This window comes from Pteronotus mesoamericanus, unplaced genomic scaffold, assembly GCF_021234165.1.
Source record: "Pteronotus mesoamericanus isolate MK-2021 breed Mesoamerican mustached bat unplaced genomic scaffold, CSHL_Meso_final scaffold_705, whole genome shotgun sequence".
NCBI classification, from domain to species: domain Eukaryota; kingdom Metazoa; phylum Chordata; class Mammalia; order Chiroptera; family Mormoopidae; genus Pteronotus; species Pteronotus mesoamericanus.
This window is the reverse complement of record NW_026555326.1, coordinates 16254303-16264726: the sequence shown is the minus strand read 5'-3', so window position 1 is coordinate 16264726 and position 10424 is coordinate 16254303. Positions and strand designations below refer to the sequence as shown.

At 48.2% G+C, this 10424-nt stretch overlaps 1 protein-coding gene across 2 annotated transcripts in view; it reads right to left on the bottom strand.

Annotated features, from left to right (window-relative positions):
* Positions 1-333: 333 nt before the first annotated feature.
* TUFT1 (tuftelin 1) overlaps positions 334-10424 on the bottom strand; it is a 33004-nt gene continuing 22913 nt past the window's right edge. For both annotated transcript variants that reach the window (XM_054563037.1, XM_054563036.1), the window contains 7 exons: positions 10221-10334; positions 6751-6879; positions 6088-6182; positions 4137-4242; positions 3366-3449; positions 2370-2470; positions 334-1779 (listed from right to left, as the gene is read on the bottom strand). In XM_054563037.1, the coding sequence (XP_054419012.1) occupies positions 1716-1779; positions 2370-2470; positions 3366-3449; positions 4137-4242; positions 6088-6182; positions 6751-6879; positions 10221-10334 (693 nt within the window). In that variant the 3' untranslated portion in view covers positions 334-1715. The remainder of the gene's footprint in view (positions 1780-2369; positions 2471-3365; positions 3450-4136; positions 4243-6087; positions 6183-6750; positions 6880-10220; positions 10335-10424) is intronic.

The window sequence follows — 10424 nt, the reverse complement described above, 5'->3', positions numbered from 1 at the left end:
AGCTCAGGGATCCTACAAGGCCACCACACCAGATGGGGTCAAAGTTAAAGTTAGAGGCCACCTCTACAACAAAGACTCAGGCCACGATGCTGAGCTGCTGGAAAGGGATGTTCTAACTCCTCCGAATGCCACAACGTCCTCATGTCATAGTACCCGGATGTCTGGACCACACTTCCCAGCAGTGGACAACAAGGTGCCCATCTTCAAGAGGCACTAAAATGACGTTCTTTCACCCTTCCTGAAAAGTGAAAAGAAACCAGGCCAGGAGCTCAGAGAGAAACATTAACAAATTTATTAAATTTACCATACAAAGAATATAGTACAGGAAAAAAATATCAGAACTGGAAAGGCCCGTGGAGATCAACCGGTCTGAACCCTGGTTTTACAAATGAGGAAACTTCATGAAGAAATCAGAACACCATTAGAGACAAAGCCAGGGCGTGATACAGAAACACTCAGACTTAAGGCTTCTGGTCTTGAACTAAAGACTTCTGAGTCCTATAGCACCACATTCTGATGCTTTTCTCCCTCTTGAGGCTACAGGAAGAGCCCTCAAGAACACACTATGAATAGCAGGGTCAGTTGGAGCCAGGACAACAGACCCACGATGAAGCAGAGGAGTTAGGAGGAGAATTCAATTCCTTCCCAAGAATCCTGATTGCCCTCTTCCCCCAAATATTCACTCAGACCCAATGTCTCAGGGAAAATATACTTGCCTTCCTAAGGTACAGATCAGATGTGGAGGAGGAAGGGGAAAGAAGTAGAGGAAGGAGGGAGAAAGATTTATAACGGGGTTGTTCTGAAATGAAGTCCAGTGGGAACACTCTTCTCCCACTGTCAAGAAAATCCAAACATTGTAAGAGAAGGGTGTAGAACTCTGGTACTGAATCAGTTGTGAGATATAAGCAAAAATGCCAATAAGTTAGCAAAATAAATACAATGACACTTTCGCTGAGATTGATGTAATCCAGTGAAAAAAGTGTTTAGGCTTTGAGTCAGTCAAGATGACTAAGGTGCACTTTGTAACTGCATCTTAGGAGAATCCCTAAGAGATGCTTGGAGTTGTCACAGCAGAGAAGTCACACTAACTGTCTGTGGCCCTGCATAATCTTTCTGCTCAAAGCTACTCCCGGAATGCACATTCCCTCCCCCACCAAAACAGGGGCTGGCCAGTCAGCTGAGGAAACCCGTTGTCTCTCTGAAAAAGACCGGGTCAGCATGAGCTCAGGGTGGAGCCAGCAGAAAACTGGTTTGTTGCTAAGAACCACACTGTGTTTCTGGAAGGAACTTTGTTCCCCCAGGACACCGTCCAATCACTGTGGACATCTGTGTCTCCATCTTCTAGGGCCGAGGCCAATCTTGTCATCTCTTTACTTCTTCCAACTGGATGAAGGCCTGGGGCAGCTGAACTCCAGGCTACAACAGAAGGGAGGCTCTGCTAAGAGAAAAGCAGTAACTACAGGGAGAAGGGTGGGGCCCTGGCTCCTGCCAGCAGGATTCTGTCCGCCAGGGCTGCAGTGTCCAGAGGAGGCGCTCATCCTCCATCCACCCAGCATGCCGAGGACAGAAGTTTGGAACCAGGGCACACAAACCCCAAGCCCTGATGGCAGCCAGGGACCAGTCAGGAGGTCAAAGTCAGTGCTAACAGCCTACAGGGGTGGCGAGCTTCTCCACAGGCAAGAGGCAGCAGCAACAGCAGCATCTGTCTCCTCAGCTCATGTTTCTACCACCCGGATGAGAGGCATGGGCTTAGGGCTGGGGGGCTTGGCTATCCGAATGCTGAAAAGACAATTGGAAACACGAGACCTGTATTGTTGCCCACCCTTCACAGAGCAGCCCCTCCACATCAGTCTCTGGAATTCTATACTTCAGGGCTGGCTGAGCTCTTGTGTTCCAAATGCTCTGAAACAGTCACTGTCAATGACATCCAAGGGAAGTCTCGGGGGTGGGACTTGTCTGGTGGCAGGGGTGATGAAAAGAGAGAGGGCAGCTGAACAACTGAGAAGTGGCGTGGCCACGATTCTTGATTTTTTTCAAAGTCTTGGCCCTTTCTGTGAATCTCGTGAGGCCAAAAAGGCCTCTTCCTGGGAATATGCACATATTACACACATATGATTTTTGGATACAATTTCAGAGGGTTCATACACCTCCGTTAGCTGTTGGTGGGCCTCCTGGAGTAGGGGTAGCATGCTCTGGCCTAACCTGGTTAGAAAATGGTTTGGCTAGAGAGGGGGTCAGGTCAGAAACTGAGAGATAAACTTGGATTTAAAAGAGCCTTGGCCTTGGCATTAGCACTGAAGGTTTGCCACAGCTCTGTCCCTCTTTTCTTTTCTTCCTCCCTCAGCCCCACTGCATACACACCCACTTACCTGCCCAGATTCTCGGTCTTGGCCCAGGTCTGGGTGCTGAAGTTGGCATGACTGACTTGTTTCTCTATCAGGTGTTCCAGCCGGTCATGCATCTCTAAATTCTGCACCACAAGTTCTGAGGTTAGAGTTGGCCTTCTGGCTTGCCATTTGTCACATTTAACTGCTTATTCTGGTCTCTCTACCTCTGTGTCTGCACGGCAGTCACCCCCACCCCTACCATGCGTGCCACTACCAGGAGGCCCTCTCCCCGCGTCTTCCCCAACTCAGGTCGCTCTCTTCCTACAGGAATAGCTCCAGCCCCCTTCCCTGAGAAGTATTCTCTCAATAGCTCTATGCAACACTGATCATTTACTATCTAATTTCCTGGAGTCAGTTATTTACTTGCCCTTGTTAATATGCTATTTCATAAAGTATTCTTATGTCATTTTTTAAAAATGTATTTTATCTCTAACTCTAGACAACTCCCTGAAGATCAACAGCCCTGTCTCCCATTTCTTTCTATCTCCCTGCCACAAGGAAATTTCACGCTGTGGCTGCAAAGCAATCTTTATGTAGTCAGCAGACAGGAAGGACTCTGAGGTTAGGCGGAAATACACCAGGAATACTCATTAGTTAATCGAGCCCATCACCTTGGCCATGGGGAGACTCCACCTGTACAGAATGCCTTCTCCTTCATAGTGCAGCTCTGTTGTCATCTCCTCTGCTAAGCCCATGGGCAGAATTAAGGACTCGCCTCATGCTTCCAGGGCACGGGGCTTGTACCACGGTGACCTAACTCTTCAGAGTGGGGACAGGTCTTACCATTGTTAGCAACTCCCTGAAGATTCTCAGAAAATGTTTCCTCAGCTGAACTGAAGATCAACCAGCCATCCCAGATACTTGTTTCTGAGCAGCAGTTGGACAAGTTGAGACCCCGCCCCCCACAACCTCTCCTGCCTTATGTCCACTCTCCTCTTGGGAGCCTGCTCCCTCCCTAGGGCTATCTAGTGCACGCACCTCTGCTTCCAAGTAGGCTATTTTCTCCTTGAGCTCCTGGATGGTGCTATCCTTTGACTGGATCACAGCTTTTGAATTCTGGAGCTGCAAAGACATGGGAGACACTGGAGCTCATTTTGAAATGACTCATTCCAAGATCATCGAACTTCACCCCGCTGCCGGAGGGAGCTGGCAGAGACTAAAGGCTAAGTTTGCACCATTCACATGCCTTGCTTAGCTTTTCTGTAAAAGCCTCATTTCAGTCAATATTAAACTCTGGATTACCCCTGGTGTTGGGGTAAACCACTCTGAGAATCGAAAATAATGGATGATTCCAAAACCAATCCTTTTGACTTTGGGAAATACAACTTCTTTATTCACTTAAGAAATAGTTATTGAGTGCTTCCTATATATATGATAGGCCCTGTTCTAGACAATCGGAAACAGCAATGAACAAAACAGAAAGATCCTGGCCCTCATGGAGCTGACGTGCAGCAAACACGACCTGCCATGTAGGGGTCTTAAGTTTTCCCAAAACAATTCTGCAAATCGGCGTATCTTGAGTATGCTACCCTCAGTGCAGACAGGGGAAAACAGAAAATCTGCTGTGAGGTACAGGGTTGATAGTCTGCACACAGATAACTGAGTTTATTGTGACTTGGTATATGAATATCAGCCAAGCTCCCCAGAGAAATAAATAAAAGCATAGACTTGACAGGCAAACACGGCTAGACTCAATGTGGCAACTTCCAGAGGGGTAACCCAGGGCCGGGGCAATCCGACCCCGCTTACCTGCTCTATCATTTGCCTGACTTTCCGCTGCTGGCTCTTCAGCATGTCATCCAAGTGGTGGATCTTCTCCCGCAACCCAGCCACTTCCTTTTCCAGGTTAGCCGCCCTGGGGATAAAGAGCAGAAAACTAAGGCAAGAGGAAAAGATTCTCTGTCTACCCAGTCCCAGGAAGAGCCCTGGGCTCGGGGTTTCCCTCTAGTGAGATTCCCTCTGCCCAGCTCCCCAGCGGTTTGCCCTAAGGAGCAGATGGGGGTACACATTAGAACATCACAGTGGCAGCATCACTAGAGACCATGTGGTCCAAATGAGGGAAATGAGGCTCAGAAAGGTGAGAAGTGGTCGTTCTGGATAGCTTAGAGGGCAGAATAGATAGGTGTTCTAGGGAGGCAGTTCTTCTGTAAATGCAGAAAGACTTTCTTGGTACTAAAGCTGTCAGAAGTGGCCTGGCTTGTGAATAGTGAGCTCCTTATTCCTGGGAAGAATCAAGCAGGAGCTGGGATTATGATACCCACCACAATCACGCTGGTAGCAGGGATTTTTTTTATCAAGAGGGAGATCAGATTTGAGGATCCTTAAAGCCTTTTCATACAAGTCTGTTTTTAAGTCTCCTGATTCTTAGACACTGCTGTTCCCTTTGTCTCTTCTAAGCAAACTAGGCCAAAATGCCCAAAGGTCAGGTGGCTGGGGAGAGTGCCCGGGAGTTTAAGACCTCTGAAGAATTCTGGTACCCATTACTCTCCAGCTTTACCAGAGGAAGCAGCCAAGTGCCTGCTGTTAGAAGATGAGGGGGTAGGGGCGGAGTACAATGCAATCTCGGGACCTCGACATACTCCCTTAGCTTCAAACGTTCTAAGTTTCCACCCTCCGTCCTCTAGTAGTCTCTCAGCCTCCGTTCATCTAGAAAATCAACACTGATGGTGCATCACTGCAGCTATCACTGGTCATCCCAAGCCTCAGTTATGGATTATCTGGACTTTTTTGTTTCTCCTGTTCACTCCTCTCTGTCATTTGCCCATGAGCCCCGCCCTTTAAGGAACAGAGTGTGAGTAATTTAAAGCAGTTCTTGCAATGAAGTCCAGGCAGAAAGGGGGCTACATGTCTGCATTTTCCATGCCAGGCAGGCCTAGATCGTGATCATCCCAAAGGAAAGAAAATGCCCCAGCTGATCAAGGGGTCCAGGAAGGCAAGGATCGTGTCTGCTCATCTTTGGAATTCCTTAAAAGGCCCTTCAGGTCATGTCTGTCAAACCTGAAAAGGTCCAACTGATATGATAAAAATCAGACCAAATATGCCAATGTTAATTTGAGTTATATTTGAGATTTCCAAATTCTTGAAGGTCCAGAATGGCCCAATATTTGATCTGTAGGTTTCACTGGTCTGGGGCCTCTGATCCCCTCTGACCCGAGGGAATATGCAAAACCTTCTAACCTCGAAGTACAAAGGATCTCAGAAATCCCCTATATGCTGACAGGTGGTTCTCAGTTTCTGAGTTGCTTCAAGTGAAAGATCATTATCTCTTCACAAATTGTATTTTTCTGCAGCACAACTTATAAAGAAGTTACTGGATTTTAGTCTCAAATAGTTTATAGCCAGTTGTTGTTTTGGGGAGAGGAAACTGGTGTAATAATCCTGCATCCACATCCAGGGAAACAACCTATGGGATGACCTGCTGCAACGGCAGATGCTTTTCCAGCTCTTGACCTTGGCTCTTAAAATAAAACCCTTTTCTTGATGTTATTACTGCATGGAAAATTAACTCCCCAGAGATGGCAGCTCCCCAAACATATCTCCCTGGGCAGGGCCCCACCCTGAGCAGACACACTGACTCAGAGCTGGAAGATCTGACGTCAGCACCAGCCTCTTCCCCAGGTCTGGCTACCCTGAGAGCTGCAGGCTGCGTGGCCCGCCCTCCCCTCCCTGCACCCCAATGCAAGGCAAGCAGGGCCCTTACTTTTCTCGTTCTGCTTGGCAGTCAGCATTCTTGCTCCGGAGTTCCTCCAGGGCCAGCTCCCCTTCCCTGCCCTTTTCCAGTAAGGCCTGATACTCCTGGAGGAGCCAAAGGAAAGAAAATCTAGAATGTGAAGATGGCAACAGGTTCTGCATTTGGGGTAAGGTGGCCACTAGGGCTGGGACTCAGCCCCTACTGGGCCTGGGACAGCTGCCAAAGAGCAGCAGGCCAAGCTGGTTTGATGGGGCGCCCTCCCCTGTCAGGGAGAACCCTTCCCACACTCTGCACACAGAAACTTCCCAGCCTCACCCAGCTGCCCAGAGGGAGAGCCTGGCCCTGCATTACCCAGGCCCACCTGCCAGCTATGGCTGCCAAGCCCTCGGAAGCCAGGCCGAGTGGCTCCTTAAGAACAGTTCAAAACCCATGAAGGGCAGCTGTACAAGAATCCGGCTAAAATGGAAATGGGCTCAACTCTAGTTAGCAAGGGCTGAAGTCAGGTGACAGAAAGGCCTTGCTTTCCTTAAAGGCTAAAAGATACTCGAAGGTATGCTGTGAAGTGTCTTTTTCTGGAACTGCTCAGGAAGGAGGCTCTCTGCAAGCATCTCAGTTGACCCCGGGCTGCTCCGGCCCAGAATCTGCGTTCTGAAGAGCAAGGCTCCCAGTTACCGTCTCCATCCCAAGCAGGCGCCTCTGCAGCTCTCCAACTTCCATCTCTTTCTGCTCCTCTCTGTCCTCTACTCTCTGAAGGGCCAAGTGGCTCTCCTCTGCTTCTCTCTGGTACTGGCTGAGTGTGACCTAAGACACAAGAAGGGGATATATAAAGTAGAGGGCAAAAATACCAAACATGGATAAAAACCTTAGAAAAGAACCTAGGGACCTGGGTGCGACAGTGGGAAAAGGGCGGCAGCCCTGATGGGCACTCAGCCATCTCCCACTCACTGTCCCAGGGCCACTCAGGGACTAGCGCATCAACTCCATTTCCAGGGTTCACTGACATGTCGTTGGTTGAGTTCTACTCTAAGATGACACTTGGAAAGCATGCACTACTCTCCAAAGGCTGACTTCTCCAACATCCCCACACGTCCTCTAATGCCACCCAAAGTCACCCAGCCCTGTGATTTTCAGATCAGAGAATCCAGGGGAGGATATCTCTATGTCGTTCCTTCTGTTCCCCAACTCCTCCTTACCCTCCCTTCAAGCCATACTGCAGCCTGCATACAAAGGCCAAAGGTGCTAAGCACCAGAAAGAATTCGTTTTTTTATCGAAGATGATAAACTAATTTGGAAAAAATAGAAGCAGAATTTTAGAATGAAAAGTAAAGTAGGAACTCGCTTCCTTTCCTCCCATGTGCATTCTGTCACCTCTTAATTATCCCTCAGGCCTCAGCTTAGACACCCTGTTTGCCGGGAGCCGCCAAGCCTGGGTGAGACACCCATAGAGGACACGCTGCCCTCCCCTCTTAGAGCACGGAGCAGATTTTGCCCAGCCACTTGTGCGCACCGCCTCAGTGACCAGCAGCTTCCTGAGGGCCGAGCCCTTGGGCCCCCTTACCCTTCCAGAGTTCAGCACAGTACCCATCACACAATCATTGCTCCATAAAATCACAAATGAAATTGATGGTCATCGAGTCCAACCCTCTTCTTTCCCAACTAAAGGTCAAATGACCTCTCTGAGGTTACACAGCTAGAACCCAGTTACTTCATCATCCATTTCAATAGTTTCCCAGTTACCCTACACTGACTCCCCAACTCGTCACTAAGAGAACTCAGGTAACCTCTGGAAAGCCTGACCAGCCCTGGGAAAATAGAACACTGGCAGCCAGTTTGTCCAGCTCCTCCTGAAGTCAGAATCAGGGAGGAGAAAGCAAAGTACAGGATGATGTATGATGGGACGTGTCTGTGCTGCACACCAGCCCTGTCCAGAGCAAACTCACTGCAAATCCTTCCTGACAGCAAGTAGCCAGTAGAACAAGAAACCAGGCTTAATGGCAGGTTGTTTTCACGGTAATTGACAACCTTGCCCTTTCTACCCCCAGGTTCAGAAAAGTAGACCACAGAGTCTAATTCATTAGGAGAGACTGAGAATATCCCACATTAGCTGGCAACAGGCCAGCCGCATGGGCAGGAACTTAAAAACAACACCTCTACCTCTCGCCCTGACCAGTGTGGCTCAGTGAATTGGGTGTCATCCTGCAAACCGAAAGGCTGCTGGTTCAATTCCTGGTCAGGGTACATGCCTGAGTTGCGGGCCAGTTCCCTGATCGGGAGGCAATGGATGGATGTTTCTCTGACACATCGATGTTTCTCTCCCTCTCTTTCTCCCTCCCTTCCCTCTCTCTGAAATAAATAATAAAATGTTAAAAAAGAAAAAACTCTCATTTCTGTACATAAACACTGTACCTGGGTTGATGTGTGCTTGGAGCATAGCGTTAACAAGCCAGGGTTCCTCCCACCCCACTGCAGGATCACAAAGGAGAAAGAAAACCACCATATCCCCTGCTATATCTGTTTACATCCGTTCCTGTAACTCTCTCCAGCCCTGCCCTAAAGAAACCTCTGCATCATAAGAGTGGGACCAACCCAAGGAGTACCTACCACGTGGGTGTTACATACCAGGGGACTAAAGGACAGCCCTTCTAAGAAGGCCTCACAGATGTGGCTACAGCTGTCCAGGGCCTTCTAGCCTCTGGCTCTTAACTCAGGACACTTTTGCTAAAGCTTTGAAACCCAGGGCTAACAGAGCCCTCTGTGTGTGGCCAAAACCAAGGACTTCACAATGCCTCTCAGTACAGAAATTTCTCTCCAAAATGCACAGTTTGGTCAGTACTGCAGCCTCAACCTCTCCTTCCTCCTGTTCTTCTCCAAAAAAGTAGAAACAGCTGGTCACCAAACTGACACAACACCAGCTACATTATCCCACCACAAACTCCTTTACTGCACAGCTATTTTATTCTGAGACCAAACTAATTTCAGCATTGCCCTAAGTCCAAACTATTTAGGAGAGGAAAACCTGCACATTAAACTGATCACTAAGAAAAATATAGGGTATCTTACATTTCTAAAGACCTTCCAGAGTAATATTTACATATTATTATCACACTCAATCCACATACCAAACATGTTTCATGACCACTTTTTTTACAGAAATTGAAACTGATGCTTAGAGAGGTTAATTCCTTGCTCAAATGACACTTCAGCTACTCTGGAGGCAGTCAGTCATTTTCAATGCCCTTCTTGCTCACCCTCAATCCACCCCTCAGACCTCTCAGTCGCATGAAAGAGGAGTTTGGGTGGGCTTCATCTTTCTACCAGCTTCTGGCATGCCTGAGCAGACCATAACCCTATCATTACATATTTATGACATAAATACCTTACATGTGGATGAACAATAGCAGATAACAGGTAGTTAATCTCACACAGAGTAGTTAAAAAAACTGTCCAGTATTTGCCCAATGTTCCTCAGGTTATACTCAAAGAACTTTCTGGAAAGTATGGAAGACCTCACACACTTTTAATAGTGGGGGGCTTTCATTTTCTATTTATAGGCTTGTATTTTAAAATCTTCTATAATAACTTAGTATTAATTTTATAATAATAATTGAGATATTAGTTCAAGATCACAAAGCTTTGCATAATAAGACCAAGACTACATCTCAAGTCCCCTCACTGCCTGGGCACAGTTCTTTCTATGACCGCAAAGATTTACCCATTTACCCGGTCTACATGAGGTGCCCATCTCATGCCAGGTGTTGCAGCAGGTGCTGGGGTTACAGTGGTGAACCTGACAGCAGCTGTCCTTGCCTACATGGTGCCAAGAGCACAGTAACTCTTACCATGGCACGTAGTGAAACAACTTCTGAGTTACCTGCTATCCCAGACCAGGACCGCTGTTCAACTTCAGCAGAGCGGAGAACCAAGAGCTGACCTTCGAACTATGGGCTAGCCTTGGACAGCAAAAATGATAAATATCCAGGAGAGGGAGAAGCTGACAGCAAGTGCCCCAGGCCTCAAAGCCTAACCTTTCCAGTTGATGTCACTCAGCCAGAGAGACATTAAGTCCATGCCGAGAAAGTTGCTGGTGCCTGTACCCAGCAGCCCAGCCCCTGGGCACCTTCTCCCCAAATCCCAAATCTCACCTCAAAAGCCACACGGTCTGACTGGTGCTGCCGCTCGGCCTCCTGCAGCTTGGCAAGCAAGTCCCGTACAGCCTTCTTCAAGCTCTCGACATCTTCACTTAGATAGACGTCCACCTACAGCCAGAGCAAAGATGGGCAGGTGAAGCCACTATGTTTGTGACTTGGTAAGAGAAGGCTCCCCCCCAAACACTTGTTTGGACCATC